Genomic DNA, 18,809 nt, shown 5'->3' on the forward strand with positions numbered 1-18,809 from the left:
GTGCAGCTTTGGGAGAAAAAAATACAGGTGAGCTGTTTGGTCATTTCCATTGTTTTTGCATTAATTGATTTCATTTTATTGGGAGCAATTTAGAGCTTGAAGTAACTTGATTGCCAGCAGGCCCAAGGATAGAACAGGCTTTTAACACAAGCCTCAGAATGGGACTTAGCTTTTCAGTAGAAAATCTCAAGCACTTTGATATTCAGTGGAGGACCTTAGGGACCAAACAACCACTACAGTTGTATGTGGGTAAGGGAACAAGTGTTTTTTTACTCACTGAGGCAGGCTAAAAGGAAACATTCCATAGAGCAGATGTGTCTTCGCCACTGTTTCTTTCAATTTTCTGTGAGGGCACATTACACACGCAGCCTCTCATGGTCTCAGAACACAATCTACACTGTCACAGTAACTCACCAATGCCTAGATTTTCTGAGGCTAAAGAGAGCTGTACTTTGCACTTTCACACTCATGTCATTCTACAAATGCACAGTAGAACATTATAACATCACATCTTGGTATGATATCTGCACTGTCACAGACAGGGAGTCTGTACAACAGGCAGTCAAAACTGTCCAACACATCACTACACCAACCTACCTGCTATCAAGTACATATATATAGAAAGGTAACAGAAAAGGGCCAGAAACATCATGGAGGATACCACCCACCCCGCTTATCAACTGTTTGTCCCACTCCCATTAGGGAGGAGGCTATATAGCATTCACACCAGGACCACCAGACTCAAAAACAGTCACTTTGTCTAAGCAGTAAGGCTGATCATCATCTCCACCCACTAACCAATACTTTATTATTTCCCCATAGTCACCTTATGTACAGCCTAGGTTCACTTTATGGACACACAATCAAACTATGTATATAAGCTATCCTATATATTGATATTTATTGTGTGTGTGTGTTTTATTACTAATTTGTTCTTTATCTTTTGCGGTTTTTTTTGTTCTTCGAATCGGGAGCAACAATTGTTTCACTCTCCTTACACTTGTGTACAGGAAATGATACTAAAGTATTTTGAATCTGGAACCTTTATCCAGAACTCAAGGGAGTCTGTAGATGCTGGAATCTAAGAGTAACACACACAAACACTGAAAAGTCTCAGCCTGAACCATTGACTATTCCCTTCCATAGATGCTGTCTGATCTGCTGAGTTCCTCCACCATTTTATGTGTATTACTCCATTTAACCAAGTCTACTAGTTTTCGCTGTTACAGCAGTTGCTACACTTTCAGCTACCTGCTGAAAAGTGAAGTGAGATGTCCTGAAGGGAATTAGGAGAGAAGCATATTAGGCTGGTTATAGATAAACTTTGTCCACGGATCACAATGGAAGACAGAGGAATGCAGTATTGATGCTATATATTGTACAACCAGACCATGTCCACAGATCATTGATGATAGTTGAATGTTGATGATATATTGGATAATTTATTGAGAGACAATGGAGAGATTATGTTTGAACTGCATAGGATATTAGTTAGGCCATAGCTGGAGTTTTGTGTAGTATTCCAGCCACTCAGAATGCAGAGGTCAGACAAACAATAAATGAACATCTTATAGATCGTCAGTTTTTGAAAATTACAATTCTTTACACTTTATTGTTAAACACCAAAATCTAAGTCTAGCCGAGCAAATATCAATAATACAATCATCAATTATATTTTGTATGTATAAAACTTAAAATTAATCCATTTTATACAGGAACATTTGGAACATTTATGTATGAAGGCAATTTGGGGTGCAAGTCCATACTTCCTGTCGTGGTGGATAGGGTGGTAACTGAGGCATATTTGTTTTTATTAATCAAGGAATTGAGTATAAAAGTTGTGAAGGCACATTGCAGCTGCATAAAATTTTGATTTGGCCACATTTGGGGTATTGTGTTCAGTTTCTATCACCATGGAGGCTTTGGAGAAGGTGCAAAACATGTTCACAATGATGTTGCTTGGATTGGGCAGTAACTGCTATAGAGATTAATTGGACAGACTTCTCTGGACGATTGGTGGCTGGGAGGCCTTTCAGCTCATTGGGGTAATCCTACCTCTCCCAGTAACATCAAATAAATGTTTTCTCTCTTTCTGAGTTCTGGCCAAGAATATTCTACCTGAGCTAGTAATTTTGATTCTCTTTCCCTAAGTATTGCCTGACTTCCTAACTGTTTCCAACATTTTCAATTTTTATTTCAGCTTTCCAATGTCTGTAGTTTAAATTTTTAACTTCAATTACATAAGTTTGACTGTACACACTGAAGTATAACATGTGATCTTATCAGGATCTTCAGGTCTTTAAAAAAAGTCCATAGTGTTCGTAGAAGATCCCATGTTGACATGTTATTGCTGAGATATGTCATAATAGATCCATTTTTGGTTATCCAGTTATAAATCCCTTACCATAGCAACTGAGCCGCAACTACAGTCCTTCTGAAAACTGAAGCATATGGAAAGAAGAATAGCAAACAGAAGATGACCTCATGGACCCTCGCGTCTGCTTCTCTATTTAATGAAACTGTGGCTCATCTATTACGTTCCCCTCCTCAAAATTGCCAAACTTCTAGGACATCCAAATTTGTCATTATAAAGTATGCTCAGGGTTCCCGTGTGTGGAGAGTTCAAATTTAGAACTCTAAGTTAAGTTTCTTCTGAGTTAAGAAGTTTCTCCTTCCTTCTATACTAAGTTGCTGACCCCTTACCTTAGTTCTAGATTCTCCAGTCTGTGGACAAAAATGCTTCACAAGTGTACACTTTAATTAAATCAGCTTCAAATCTTCAGAAGTTTTCTGTGTGGAGATTAATTTTCCTCAATCAGTAAAATAATTTAATCTTACCATCTGTTTCCTCACTATACGCACCTCCAAATACTATTACTCTCTGTTTAATCTAATGTGGGAGCTGCCTTGACATCTTTGGTGACTTCACTTTAGGGAAAAAAAACAGCTTTTATTTACTATATTACTGACAGAAGAGCCACAGTTACCTTGGATCGGATGTGAGAGTAAATTCAAACAAGGTCAAAACTAATTCATTTTTAATGGTTAGTAATTAGTGAACACTGGTGCACATGCATTTTTTTAAAAAAAAACTTATGACAGGCCGTTGTGTTCCTTGGGTTCATCTTAGTTCTCTGAAGTAAATCCAAACGGTCCCATTCTCTTTCCTTACTTTCCTGCTGTCCTGGATGCTCTCTCATATGCCAGAAAGGTGAAGAAAGAAATTGAGCAGTGAGGCAACAGAATGAAAGAGGAATGGTGGAGAGTGATAGTGAGTGGGTGTGGAAAGAAAAAGAGGTTCAAGGGAACTGAGAAGAGAGTGGGTGCATCTAATCCTTTTCATTCCTTTTGTCGCTTACCCTCAATTTTACCTCCATCTCTCACACATTCACCCACTGTCACCTCTTTGCTTTATTCTTTCGCTGTATTTTCTCCTCTTTTCTGTCTTGGTTTTGCTCATCACATCCACACACCAATCTGGCTCTCTTCCCCTTTCCCATCAACACTCTCCCACCGTGATTTCCTTACCCTGCTATCCCTTCATCCCCATCTCCTCTCCAACCCTTTACACACACTCTTTTCTTCTACACTCATCACTCTCTGCCTCTGAACATCTGTCATTCCCACTCCCTTAACTTCGTCCCTCTATCGCCACAGCCAACATTCTATTTCTGCAGCTACTTCTGTAGCCTCTGATAAAGAGACTATGTTGCTTCCTACAATTCTGGTCCTTGGTGGTGCAGTTCATATACTGCAGTTGCTGATTTTCCTCCACTGAGAAAACTGAAAACTTTTAGTGTCAACGTTGGAGGATGGAGAATGGGTCAATTCAGGAGACTAAAGTGGGGCTGGACTGAGCCTGATATTGGAGAGAACGCTCCAGTGATTGGTTTTGATGCCAGGAATGGGTGGGTAAGAACCAGCACTAACATTCGAGTGGACAGGAAGTCGGTCATCCAAGGAAGCATAGTGTGCTCATTGTGGCCACTACTCAGGTTTGGTCACTAGGTGTCATCAAACAGGAGATCAAAGATTTTTGGATTTTAAGGGAATCATAACATGTTGGATTACTGCAAAGAAATGGTGATTGATTATCAAGCATTGAATAACTGAGTTGTGTTTATTTTTTCTGTCATCACTAACCATTAGGGAAGATTTAACAATGTACATGTTAGTTATAACCCCTTTCAAAAAATAAATCTGAAGAAGTGACTTACACAGAGGATTTCCCACATTGACCAGCTTGCACTTTCACAACCCCTTTCATGTGAAGCAGTAGTAGTTTGTAAAATTCATTAGAAAATGAGTGAACTTTCTTTGGCATTTTATTATCATAGTAATGATGGAACAACTGGTTTCCAGCTACATCTTTGGAGAAGGGCCAAAACCCATACACCCAGACTTCTTCACACATTTCCAATGCTGCACTTAATAGTATGAGACCAGAAGAAAGAGACGTTTCACCTATACCTTGAGCTTTCCAGAATTGAGTAAGTGATTTCTGGTACGATGGACCTAAAAATATTGCCTGTTGTTTTGCTCCAAAGTCTTGCAGTGTGAAGGACACTTTAAATGAGATTGAAGCATCAGATGAATAAGTAAATGCAGGCAGCAGAATCAATGCATTTTCATAGATGGATACATGGTCCATAAAAGGCTTTCGCCTTGAATTTAGACTTCGAAATCTGTAAGATAAACAGTATTGTTTATAGGAATACTATCAGTCTGTCAAAGTAACTTAAATAGTCAACACAACCAAAGGGAATTGTGCATGCAGTCTGGGGCTAAATAAGTTGGGCGATCTTGATACTGGCCATGAAACAGGTGTTAATAATGCCATCCACAGCCTCAGAGTGCAATTCTGACTTGGCAAAAATGAGTTTGGAATCTATTAACTTGCATGACTTCTTGTTACTGGACGAGTGAATCTTGGGATCTGGAATAATGAATCCAGGATGTTAACTGGGGTCCCCACATCAGCCAAATTTAAATTTAAATACTAAGTTTAGTTAATTAACACACATGCAAAGTTAACATTAACATTCAAAAATCAGATAAAAGTGAAGATGATGCAAGTCTGGAACAGAAACTGAAAGCATTGTAAATATTCAACAAACAAGCCAGCAGGTATGGAGAGAGAGACTATTTCCTCACTTTTCTAGTTCTGAAAAAGGATGCTTGACCTGAAATGTTAATATTGTTTCTTACTCCACAGTTGTGGCTTCACCTGATGAGTGTTTCATGCATTAACCGCTTTGCTTTTTAACCAGTGTCAACAGACATATTATGATAAAGGTGTTTTGTCTACTAATGCCCATTAAAGAAAGATATCTACCATCCTCATCCAGAATGATCTCACATCCACAGCAATGTGACTCATTCCCATCTGCTCTATCTCCTCTTTGAAGTAGTCCTCTGCTGTTTAGAATATCAAAGAGTGACCACTTTGCAGCCCCAGTGGGCACAAAATTACATTCTCAAAGCAAGCACATACTTTGTTGGAATGTGTGGTACTGTGGCGACCCATTTCCTGGCACATCCGAACCGGCTCACAATTAGATAGCTTTGGAGCCTCTGCGCCATGGGGGGCAGGTTGAGGGAGGCTTAAAAGTGAGGCTGAGGATTTCGAATAAAGTTTTTCCTTCGACTGCAGTTACCGACTCCGTGTCGTAATTTTAGCGCTGCGTGTAGCACACCGCTACAATTGGTGACCCCGACGGTCCAAACGATTTTTGGACCAGAAATGACTCTGTTCATGCGGTTTCGTTGAAACTGCCGGGTTTCTGGACACAGCGACCGAACCTATGGTTCCAGCAAGCCGAAGCCCAATTCCACGTTCGCCAGATCACCTCAGAAGACACCCGCTACTACTACGTGGTGAGCTCCCTCGACCAGGACACAGCGGCCCAGGTCGCGCAGTTCGTACAGTCACCCCCGGCAGACGACAAGTACACAGAATTCAAAGCCCTGCTCCTTAGGACTTTCGGACTCTCACGGCGCGAGCGGGCTGCCCGTTTACTGCACCTGGATGGCTTGGGCGACAGACCTTCATCGGCTTTAATGAATGAGATGTTGTCTCTAGCCGACGGACACACACCCTGCCTCATGTTTGAGCAGGCATTCCTGGAGCAGCTGCCCGAGGACATACGCCTGCTGCTGTCCGACACGGATTTCAGTGACCCCCGGAAGGTGGCTGCCCGGGCGGATTTGCTGTGGAACGCCAAAAAGGTGAGCGGGGCATCCATCGCACAGATCTCCCAGCCACGGTCCCAGCAGCAAACCAGTCCAGGCCCGGCCGCAGAGCCCGCCAACCCCCGGCCCAAGGAACACTGGTGCTTCTACCACCAGCAGTGGGGCGCAGAAGCCCGCCATTGTCGCCCGCCCTGCAAGTTCCCGGGAAACGCCAGGGCCAGCCGCCACTGATGGCTGCGGCGGCTGGCCATAGGGATAGCCTTCTGTATGTGTGGGATAGAAGGTTGGGACGCCGGTTTTTGGTCGATACTGGGGCTGAGATCAGCGTTTTACCTCCGACGAGTTACGACACCCGCAGCAGGGCACTGGGGCCCCCCCTGAGGGCCGTGAACTGCAGCACAGTAAGGACCTATGGCACCCGTCAGGTGCAGCTACAGTTCAGCTCCAGCCAGTTCACGTGGGACTTCACACTGGCCGCTGTAGCCCAACCGCTTCTGGGTGCGGATTTTTTGCGGGCTCACAGCCTACTGGTCGACCTGCCCAGGAAGAGACTGGTACACGCCGAGACCTTTCAGACGTTCTCCCTGGGTGCAGCCCAGTTGCCAGCCCCTCACCTCGGCTCCATCACGCTGTCCGACAACGACTTCACCAGGGTTCTGGCGGATTTCCCATCGGTTCTGGCACCGCAGTTCACAGCAGCCATGCCCCGACACGGCGTACAGCACCACATCCCGACCCAGGACCACCCCTCCACGCCCGCGCTTGGCGGCTTCCCCCGGACAAGCTCCGACTGGCGAAGGAGGAGTTCCAGAGGATGGAGGAATTGGGGATCATCCGGCAGTCCGACAGCCCATTGGCCTCCCCCTTGCACATGGTGCCCAAAGCGCCGGGAGGCTGGAGACCGTGCGGCGACTACCGCAGGCTGAACGAGGCTACCACACCGGACCACTACCCTGTGCTGCACATTCAGGACTTTGCAGCAAACCTGCACGGCGCATGGATCTTCTCTAAGGTAGACCTCATCCGAGGGTACCATCAAATCCCGATGCATCCTGACGACGTCCCCAAAACGGCTCTCATCACCCCGTTTGGCCTTTTCAAGTTCCTCCGCATGCCGGTCGGCCTGAAGAATGCCGCACAGACGTTCCAGCGGTTAATGGACGCGGTGGGGCGGGACCTGGACTTCGCGTTCATCTATTTGGATGACATCCTCATAGCCAGCAGCAGTCGTCAGGAGCATCTGTCCCACCTCCATCAACTCTGCGCCCGACTGAGTGAGTACGGTCTTACAATCAACCCCGCCAAATGCCAGTTCGGACTCAATACCATTGACTTCCTGGGCCACAGGATTACTAAAGACGGGGCAACCTCTCCGCCCGCTAAGGTAGATGCGGTCCACCACTTCCCCCGACCCACCACGATCAAAGGCCTTCAGGAATTCGTAGGTATGGTCAATTTCCACCACCGCTTCCTCCCTTCAGCTGCCCGGATCATGCGCCCCCTGTTCGCCCTGATGTCGGGTCCGAGCAAGGACATTACCTAGGACGAGGAGTCCGCCGCCGCTTTCGTTCAAACGAAGGAAGCTTTGGCGAACACCGCAATGCTAGTACATCCCAGAATGGACACCCCTACTGCCCTCACAGTGGACGCATCCAACACGGCAGTCGGTGGGGTGCTGGAGCAACTCATCGCAGGTCGCTGGCAACCCATGGCGTTTTTCAGCAAACACCTGCGGCCGCCCGAGCTCAAGTACAGTGCTTTCGACCGGGAACTGTTGGCGCTCTACCTGGCAATCCGGCATTTCAGGTACTTCCTAGAAGGTCGGCCCTTCACCGCGTTCACGGACCACAAACCACTTACCTTTGCGTTTACAAAAGCATCCAACCCCTGGTGGTCCCGCCAGCAACGCCACCTGTCCTACATCTCTGAATACACGACAGATGTCCGGCACGTCTCGGGTAAGGACAATGTCGTGGCGGATGCGCTCTCTCGCCCTACCGTTCATGCCCTTTCCCAAGGGGTAGACTTTGAGGCACTGGCAGAGGCGCAGCAGGCGGATGAGGAGATTCCGAGTTACAGAACCGCAGTCTCCGGTTTGCAGCTCCAGGACCTCCCCGTAGGCCCGGGTGAGAGGACCCTACTCTGTGACGTCGCCACCGGCCAGCCCCGTCCCGTCGTCCCGATAGCCTGGCGGCGCCGTGTTTTCGACTCCATTCATAACTTGGCACATCCCTCCATCCGGACAACTGTCCGGATGGTTTCCAGCAGGTTTGTTTGGCATGGACTCCGCAAACAGGTCAGTGAATGGGCCAAAACGTGCATGCACTGCCAGACGGCCAAGGTGCAGCGGCACACCAAAGCCCCACCGCAGCAGTTCCATCCCGCCCACCGGCTCTTCGACCACATTCATGTGGATATCGTGGGCCCCATGCCAGTGTCGCACGGAGCGCGGCACCTCCTGACTATCGTGGACCGGTTCACAAGATGGCCAGAGGTGGTCCCGCTCACCGACACCACCTCCGAATCTTGCGCCCGAGCCCTGATCACCACCTGGGTATCTCGCTTTGGTGTACCAGCCCACATTACCTCCGACAGAGGCGCCCAGTTCACCTCCAGCCTGTGGTCAGCTATGGCCAGCCTTTTGGGGACTCAGCTGCACCACACAACTGCCTACCACCCACAGTCAAAAGGGCTAGTGGAGCGTTTCCACTGTCACCTGAAGTCAGCCCTCGTGGCCCGCCTGTGAGGAGACAACTGGGCGGACGAGCTTCCCTGGGTCCTACTCGGCATCCGCACAGCGCCCAAGGACGACCTGCACACCTCGTCGGCCGAGTTGGTATACGGTGCGCCCCTGGTCGTCCCCGGGGAGTTCCTACCAGCCCCACGGGGGCAAGAGGAAGATCTCGCAGCAGTCCTGGGCAGACTACGCAAGAAGCTCGGTAACCTGGCCCCCATACCCACTTCACAGCATGGGCAGAACCCGACCTGCATACCCAAAGACCTGCAGAACTGTAAATTTGTGTTTGTTTGAAGGGGCGGGCATCGGCCACCACTGCAGCAGCCATACGAGGGGCCGTTTATGGTGCTCTGGAACAACAGGTCCACGTTCGTGCTGGACGTTGGGGGGAAAGAGGAGGTTTTCACGGTGGACCGCCTCAAACCGGCCCATGTGGACCTGGCACAACCGGCCGAGTTTCCGGCACCTCAGCGCAGAGGCTGACCTCCCAAGTAGGTTCTGGCCCAGACTGTGGACTGGCTCACGGACCTTCTGGTTTCCTCCTTCTGAAGTCAATTATCAGCTCCTGGTCTTGCTGATATTAAATAAGAGGTTGTTGTTGAGGCACCACTCAGCCACATTTTCAACCTCCCTCCTATATGCTCATTTATCACCACCTTTAATTCAGCCTGGACAACAGTGGTGTCATTAGCAAACATGAATATTTCATTAGATCTGTGCTTTGCCACACAGTCATCTGTAAAGTGAGTCGAGCAGTGGGCTATGCAAATAGCATCGTGGTGCACCTTCGCCGATGGAGATTATGGAGGAGATGTTGTTGCTAATTCAAACAGACTGGGGTCTGCTAGTGAGGAAACTGAGGATCCAACCATACAAGGAGGTATTGAGGCCAAAGCCTTGAAGCTTATTGATTAGTTGTGAGGGATGACGGTGTTGAATGCCGTGCTGCAGTTGATAATGAACATCCTGATGTTTGCACTTTTGTTGTCCAGGTGTTTGCAGGTTGAATGAAGAGCAAATAAGATGGCATTTATAGCTAAAGTTAATGCCCTTAGAAGGTAAAAGCTCAATGGCAAAACAAACAAGATTATCCAATGAGATGAGTGACTAAAGCAGTTTTTTAAAGTACAAAATTTGAAACTAACTTCTGGAAGAAATACAGCTGTACAAATCTTTAGTTAGATTATGCTTGTAGGAATATGTGTAGTTATAGTTTCCACATTATAAGACAGGTTTGCTTAAAGAAAGAGGGGGTGAGGAAGAACATTCACAATGATATTGCCTGGACTGGAAGGCTTGACTTATATAGAATTGGGAAGACTAGAACTGTTTTCCCGAGAGTAAACAGAGCGGAGGAGTGCCTTTTGAAGGACTATAGAATCGTAAGTGGCTTAGATAAGGTAGAGAGTCACAGTCTTATCCCAGGAAAAGGGAATTGAATACTAGAGGACATAGGTTTAAGGGAAGAAGGGGAAGGTTTTCAAAGGGCCTGAGAGGCATGCCTCTCACACTGAAAGCATCATGGGAGAAGGAACATCAGGATTTTGTGGCAGCGGATGGTGTGGATGGAGGTCCCAGATGAATATTGGTCCCCCTGGGAATCAAATGCAACTGGTCTATTTTTTACAGGTTCTACCTGCCCCGAAGAGATCCCAATTATCCAAAAAACAGAATCCCTGTCCCCTGCTCCAATTCTTCAGCCACACATTTATCTGCCACTTCATTCTATTCTTATCCTCACATTTGCGTAGCACAGGTTGCAAATTCGAGATTATTAACCTTGAGGTCCTGGTTCTCAACTTCCTCCATAACCCCTATATTCTTTTATTAGGACCTCTTCCCTTCTTCTTCCAGTGTCATTGGTACCAATATGTCCAATGACTCCTGGCCGCTCTCCCTTCCTTTTCTGGATATTGTGGATGTCTTCAGAAACATCACGGATCCTGGCATCTTGGAGGCAAACTACCAACTGTGTTTTCTTTTTGAATCCACCAAATTGCCTATCTGTCCCCATGACTATAGAGCTCCCCCATAACTGCTGCAATCCTCTTCAGTTCCCTGCCTTCTGAGCCACTGGGCCAGATTCAATGCCAGAGGCATGGCCACTGTGGCTTTCCCCAGGTAGACTGTTCTCCCCCCGCCCAATAGTACTCAAAATGAAGTACTTACTGTTAAGGAGGACTGCCACAGAGTTGTCCTCCACTATCTGATGTCCCCCCCTTCCCTCTTCTGACAGTCACCTATTTATCTCTCTCCTGTATCTTTGGGGTGGCTACCTCCCTGTTTATCACTGCCACACTTTCCCTAACAAGCTGAAGGTCATTGAGCTGCAGCTCCAGTTCCCTAACACAGTCTCGGAGGAGCTGCATCTTGATGCACCTGACGCCAATGTGGCCATCAAGGTTGCTGGGGGTCCCCTGGAAATGCCAGATCTGAAACCCAGAACAGAATACTGACAGTAGGAACACCCCCTATTCATTCTAGAGTTATAGAAGAGATAAGAAATGAACTTACCTAGACGCCGCCTGTTCTCACTGAAATCCTGTTTGAGCCAAAGCCTTCCTACTCTGACACACACTACTCAGACAACGACTTCTTCCACAAGGACCACTTCGCAAGGCAGTACCTCGTTTTCATAGAGACTGGATTTTACAGTCAGCTTAAAGTTCAAATGAGGAGAGCCACCACTTCCATCTCAGACCCAGTGTACCTGGCTCCATAAAACATTGGAAGTTTCGGAATGCAGGTTTCTCCATTCTCATCAATTAACGTTAAACTTATTTTAAACGACTGTATCCTTGACCCCACTGTTGTGTATTTGCAACCTATATTAATACTTAATTAGATAGTGCATACATCATGGTTCGATGCTGCATGCTCTGGATATGCCTTTATTTCTCACTCTCGATTCCATGCTCCCTCACATGTTCTGTCCCATCATCACAGTACTTGACTAGTCTCAAACTACATCAACAAACCTTAGCATTTCAATTTCAAATTCCTTTTCAATACATGACACCATGCCAATAGAGTTTGTGCTTTATATGGTCACCAGTTCTTGCTAATTCTGCTTGTGAATGGGTTATTTTATGTTTCACGGATGCCTGTTCAGTGACAAATCTCAAGGATGTGAGATGTATATATACTTCGATAATAAATGTACTTTGAACTTCTGAACTTTGAACTTAATAATAAAATGGGGTTCTTACATCATATAATAAATTCCCTCATTTGCAGTGAAGATTTCAGATTATCTCAAGCTGATCAAAGGCTGGATTTAAGCAGAGCTCAGCAATGCAGAAACTGGAGCTGCATTCTGTTGGACTAAGGTCAGCCATGTTCCATCAGCTTCTGTTATCTGCCAGTAATGATGGATACTGATTAAGCAGCTAGATATACTCAAGCCCTTTTATGGTTGATTGTTTGCTCAAGTAGATTATTAGTTCAGGAAATGTTTGGTGGTGAGAAGAGTAAATTCAAATAATTTCCAATTCTCAGGTCCCCTTGGAGAATCTTTCAATCACTTTATACATAGCAGCAATCCCCAGCAGCAACAGGCCATGGTTCACCCAATCACAGGTAACCTTCTCTTAAAGATGGATCACCTGAAGTAATACAGCCTGTGAACGAGGCAGAACTCAACTAAATTGGGATCAGAGGGGAGATTAGGCAATGCATGGAATTTCTGGCATTCAAATATAAAGAGGAAAATCCCAGCTGGCAAAGGGTGAAAGAAAATTGGTAAGATTTCCAAAAATGTGTTGTTAAAAAATACATCATATTTCCTAAACCTATTTTTACTTATTCAATATTCTTAACATCATCTTTGTCTCTATACTTTTGGTTTAGTTTTATATATTTATACATAATCACCTGCTTCTAAGAATACTTGGGTTTAATGTCACCATGTCTGTTTTGGTTCCCACATCATCTTTATAATCCTTGATTGGTGGAATATTGCATCTGCAAATAAATTTATACAAATATCTTTTCCAGTTAATACAGCACAATAAAAACATAATCATTACTCTAATGATAAACACTAATGAAAAGCAGTAAATGCACAAAACATAGCAGGACTTCTGAAGAGGAGGTTGGCTCACAGATAGAGAAAGCTTGTAGACAGTCCAAGAGGGAGGATAGGCAGGTGATAGAGAAGGGACACGCTCAGACTGAAGGCTTGAGATATGTCTATTTTAATGCAAGAAGTGTTCTGAACAAAGTGGATGAGCTTAGAGCATGTATCAGTGCTTGGAGCATGTATCAGTGCTTGGAGCTATGATGTGGTGGCCATTACAGAGATTTGGATAGCTCAGGAACAGGAATGGTTACTTCAAGTACTGGGTTTTAGTTGTTTCAGAAAGGACAGGGAGTGTGGCAAAAGAGGTGGGGGCGTGGCACTGTTGATCAGAGATAGTGTCACGGCTGCAGAAAAGATGAACGTCATGGAGGGATTGTCTACGGAGTCCTGGTGGGTGGAGATTTGGAACAGGAAGGGGTCAATAAATTTACTGTTTTTTTTTATATAGGCAGCCCAATAGTAACAGGGATATCGAGGAGCAGATAGGAAAACAGATCCTGGAAAAGTTTAATGATAACAGAGTTGTCATGATGGGAGATTTTAATTTCCCAAATATTGATTGGCATCTCCCTAGAGCAAGGGGTTTAGATGGGGTGGGGTTTGTTAGGTGTGTTTAGGAAGGTTTCTTGACACAATATGTAGATAAGCCTACAAGAGGAGAGGCTGTACTTAATTTGGTATTGGGAAATTAACCTGGTCAGGTGTCAGATCTCTCAGTGGGAGAGCATTTTGAAGATAGTGATCATAATTCTATCTCCTTTACAATAGTATTGGACAGAAATAGGAACAGACAAGTTAGAAAAGCATTTAGTTAGAGTAAGGGAAATTATACAGCTATCAGGCAGGAAACTGGAAGCTTAAATTGGAAATAAATGTTCTCAGGGAAATATATGGAAGAAATGAGGCATATCTTCAGGGGATATTTGTGTGGAGTTCTGCATAGCTATGTACCAATGAGACAGCGAAGTTATGGTAGGGTACAGGAATTGTGGTGTACAAAGGCTGCAATAAATCTAGTCAAGAAGAAAAGAAAAGCTTACAAAAGGTTTCGAGAGCTAGCTAATATTAGAGATCGAGAAGATTATAAGGCTACTAGGAAGGAATTTAAGAAGGAAATTAGGAGAGCCAGAAGGGGCCATGAGAAGGCCTTGGCAGGTAGGATTAAGCAAAACCCCAAGGCATTGTATAAGTATGTGAAGAGCAAGAGGATAAAACGTGAAAGAATAGGACCTATCAAGTGTGACAGTAGGTAAGTGTGTATGGAACCGGAGGAAATAGCAGAGGTACTTAATGAATACTTTACTTCAGTATTCACTATGAATAATGATCCTGCTAATAGTAGTGATGACTGCAGCAGACTAAAAAGCTTGAACATGTAGATATTAAGAAAGAGGTTGTGCTGGAGCTTTTGGAAAGTATCAAGTTGCGTAAGTCACCGGGACCAGATGACATGTATCCCAGGCTACTGTGGGAGGTGAGGGAGGAGATTGCTGAGCCTCTGGTGATGATCTTTGCATCATCAATGGGGAATGGAGAGGTTCCAGAGAATTGGAGGGTTGCGGATGTTGTTTTTTTATTCAAGAAAGTGGGTACAGATAGCCCAGGAAATTATAGATCAGTGAGTCTTACCTCAGTGGTTGGTAAGTTGATGGAGAAGATCCTGAGAGGCAGGATTTATGAATATTTGGAGAGGTATAGTCTGGTTAGGAATAGACAGCATGGCTTTGTCAAGGGCAGGTTGTGCCTTGAGTCTGATATAATCTTTTGAGGATGTGACTAAACACATTGATGAAGGAAGAACAGTAGGTATAGTAAATATGGATTTCAGCAAGGCATTTGATAAGGTACCCAATGCAAGGCTTATTGAGAAAGTAAGGAGAGATGGAATCCAAGGGGAGATTGCTTTGTGGATCCAGAACTGGCTCGCCCACATAAGGCAAAGAGTGGTTGTAGATGGATCCTATTCTTTATGGAGGTCAGTCAACAGTGGAGTGTCTCAGGGATCTGTTCAGGGACCCTTACTCTTTGTGATTATAATATTTTTCTCGATTGGACAGTCCTATTGATGGACATTTTCTCTCAAGTATGTCGTCACTTCTGGTCAAATTTGTTCCTTTTGAGTTAATGTACACTTGCACAATAGCTTTCTTTATAAAAGTTTAAATTAAATCTTAAACATGGAGGTTAGTAAAATTAATATAATCTCTTGGAATCTAAATGATGTGAATCATCCTATTAAGTGTTAAAAGATTTTTTAAAAATTAAAAACACTTAATGCAGATATTATTTTTGCACAAGTAACTCATGTACAGAGACAGGATGAAGATCACTTTTTTCAAATTCTGGAAAGACCCTTTATATCATTCTTTATTGACTAATAAAGTTAGAGGGGTATCTGTTTTTGTCAACTCTAAAATCCCTTTTGTACATCTTAATACTATTACTGATTCTATTGCAAGATATTTAATTGTTACTGGTTTATTGTGCGGTCAAAAGCTAGCTGTGGTGTGTGTATATGCACCTAATTTAGACAGTCCTGAATTTTTTAAGAAGCTACCGAATCTGAATGAATATAAGTTGATCATGGGCGGTGACTTTAATTGCTGTCTGAATCCGGCGATTGACAGGTCATCAACCAATCCATCACCTCCTAATAAAGCCTCCTAATAAATTTATTCTTTTCTACTGGAATATGGCCTGGTCAATAGCTGGAGATATAAACACCCTAATGACAAAGATTTTTTGTTTTTTTTCACATGTTCATCATAAATACTCAAGAATTCATTACTTTTTTCTGGATACAAGCTTGCTACACTGTTGTTGAGTGTGCGTATGATGTCATTGCATTGTCGGATCACACATCTCTTGAAATTAACCCTGAAGCTCTCTAATAGTTTTTCGAAAATGTCACAGTGGAGATTGAATCCCATATTGTTACAGGATCCAGCCTTTGCTAAGTTTTATTAAGGAGCAAATTTCTATGTTTTTTGAACTTAATACAACTGAAAGAATGTCAAATTTGGTTATATGGGATACAATGAAATCTTTTCTTAGGGGACAGATAATTTCATATTCAGCAGCTTTAAGAAAGGAAACTAAAGCGTAACTGTTAGTGCTTACTAAAAAAATTAGAGAGATTGATAAAGCGTATTCAGTAAAACCTACTGAAGATCTATATAAAGAAAGGGTCGAATTTCAAACACAATATGATTTGCTTCTGACTTTTCCCATTGAACAGCAAATTTTTAAATCTAAAAGTTTATTTGATACACATGGAGATAAGTCAGGTAAACTTTTGGCTGGACAGCTAAAGGCAGGCATGGTCAGAAGACAGATTTTGAAAATACGTAGACCAGATAGAACTGAAACATTAGACCCTTATGAAATTAATAAGATATTTATGGATTTCTATTCCAATCTTTATAAATCTGAATTCTCTGATAATACTTTTATTATGAACAGATTCTTGCAAAACTTAAATATACCTAAAATTTCAACTCAAAATATTAATATACTAGATGTACCTATTAAACAAGAAGAAATAGCTAAAGCTATATCCTCTATGCAATTAGGGAAAGCTCCAGGACCAGATAGCTATACAGTGGAATTTTATAAGACCTTCAATGAAATGCTTATACCACATCTGTCTCAAACTTTTACTGATTCTATATCCTCTGGGAATCTTCTGAAAACTTTTTATGAGGCATTGATTTCATTGATTCCTAAAAAAGGAAAAGATTTATTGTGCATCCTGTAGACCTATCTCCTTACTGAATGTGGATATTAAAATTTTCTCTAAGATTTTAGCCAATAGACTTGAGAATAATTTGCCTACTGTTATCTCAAATGATCAAACTGGATTTATTAAAAATAGGTATTCACATTTTTATATTCGAAGATTGTTAAATATAATTTATTTTCCCTCAATTAAAGAATCTGAATGTATTATGTCTCTGGATGCAGAGAAAGCTTTTGACAGGGTGGAATGACCTTATTTGTTTCAGGTTTTGAGGAGGTTTAATTTTGGTCCGGGATTTATTTCCTGGATCAAACTAATTTATCAAGCCCTGGTGGCTGTGGTTATAACTAATAATCAAAAGTCTCCTTATTTTAGATTATATAGAGGAACCCATCAGGGTTGTCCTCTCTGTCCTTTATTATTTGATTTGGTTTTAGAACCACTTGTTCTTGCTCTTAGGGATTCTAATTCTGTTCAGGGTATTAAGAGAGGGGATAAACTACATAAGGTTTTGTTATATGCAGATGATTTATTAGTTTACATTTCAGACTCTAGGAAATCTATTCCCTTTATGTTATCCATATTTACTGAATTTAGTATTTTTTCTGGATATAAACTAAACTTACATAAAAGTGAATTATTTCCTATTAATAATTACTCTGATTATTATGATCAAATACCTTTTAATATTGCTAAAAATTATTTTATTTATCTTGGTATTAAAATTACTAAAAATTTTAAAGACCTTTGTAAGTATAATTTCCTTCCTCTAATTGAATATACACAACAAACGTTTTCCAAATAGTCACCTATGTCGATGTCATTAATTGGTCAGATAAATGCTATAAAAATGGTAATTTTACCGAAATTTTTATATACATTTCAAGCGTATATGTGAATTGCATAATGTGTAAATTTAGTTTGTGCATGAAGGGACAGTGGTCAAGCAATCATACGAAACTTGTAGAATCCTGTCTGTCCCCTTACCTGAATTAAGCCCTCTGCTGCTCAAGCACAGAAATTGGTGAGATATTTCACTGCCAGACACTTTCTGTTACCTCCCAGGTTTTTTTATCTCTTTACTTTACTATAAAAAATTTGTAGTCTTTTTTCTTGTATGAATTGCCAAGAGGAGTTGTGGTTCTTTGTTTATACACAATAGCCTAAAATTACATTTGTATGATTTTGACAGTATACATCCCTTTCATTGTTTGTGTGTTTATTGCATTATGTATTTGATATAACTTCTTCAATGATTTGTACTTACTCATTTTTTTAAAAAAAATCAATAAAAACAAGATTGAAAATGAAAAATGATTTTTATAAATGACCTGGATGAGGATCTGGAGGGATGGGTTAGTAAGTTTACTGATGACAGAAAGGTTGGAGGTATTGTGGATAGTGTGGAGGGCTGTCAGAGCTTACGGGGGGACATCCCTAGGATGCAAAACTGGGCTGAGAATTGCCAGATGGAGTTCCACACAGATAAGTATGAAGTAGTTCATTTTGGTACATCAAATATGATGGCAGAATATAGTATTAATGATAAGATTCTTGGCAGTGTGGAGGATCTTGGGGTCCGAGTCCATAGGATGCTCAAAGCAGCTGCACAATCTGATGCTGTGGTTAAGAAGGCATATGGTGTATTGGCCTTCATCAATGTTGGAATTGAATTTAGGAGCCAAGGGGTAACGTTGCAGCTATATAGGACCCTGGTCAGACACCACTTAGAGTATCGTGTTCAGCCCTCTTCGCCTCACTACAGGAAAGATGTGGAAGCCTTAGAAAGGGTGCAGAGGAGATTTACAAGGATGTTAAAAAGGGTAATAGACAGAAGGCTGGGAATTATAGGCCAGTTAGCCTAACATCTGTGGTTGGCAAAAAGTTGGAATCGATAATTAAGGACACAGTAACAGGGCACTTGGATAAACATAGCTTGATAGGGCAAGGTCAGCATGGCTTTACAAAAGGGAAATCATGTTAGGCAAATTTGTTGGAGTTCTTTCAGGACATAACATACAGGGTAGATAAAGGGGAACCAGTGGATGTGGTGTATTTGG

General features: G+C 43.0%; 2 protein-coding genes across 9 annotated transcripts in view; one reads left to right on the forward strand and one right to left on the reverse strand.

The window, feature by feature from the left end:
- Window positions 1-18,809, forward strand: part of LOC132395483 (uncharacterized) — a 221,060-nt gene that overhangs the window by 21,933 nt on the left and 180,318 nt on the right. The gene's annotated exons all lie outside the window — the stretch shown is intronic.
- The window catches only part of LOC132395481 (alpha-2,8-sialyltransferase 8F-like), a 98,954-nt gene continuing 81,723 nt past the window's right edge, over window positions 1,579-18,809 (reverse strand). For all 8 annotated transcript variants that reach the window (XM_059972165.1, XM_059972171.1, XM_059972170.1 and 5 more), the window contains 2 exons: window positions 12,803-12,892; window positions 1,579-4,685 (listed from right to left, as the gene is read on the reverse strand). In XM_059972165.1, coding sequence (XP_059828148.1) covers window positions 4,214-4,685; window positions 12,803-12,892 — 562 coding nt within the window. In that variant the 3' untranslated portion in view covers window positions 1,579-4,213. The remainder of the gene's footprint in view (window positions 4,686-12,802; window positions 12,893-18,809) is intronic.

The sequence above is a fragment of the Hypanus sabinus genome, chromosome 6, assembly GCF_030144855.1.
Source record: "Hypanus sabinus isolate sHypSab1 chromosome 6, sHypSab1.hap1, whole genome shotgun sequence".
In the NCBI taxonomy this organism is placed as follows: Eukaryota; Metazoa; Chordata; class Chondrichthyes; order Myliobatiformes; family Dasyatidae; genus Hypanus; species Hypanus sabinus.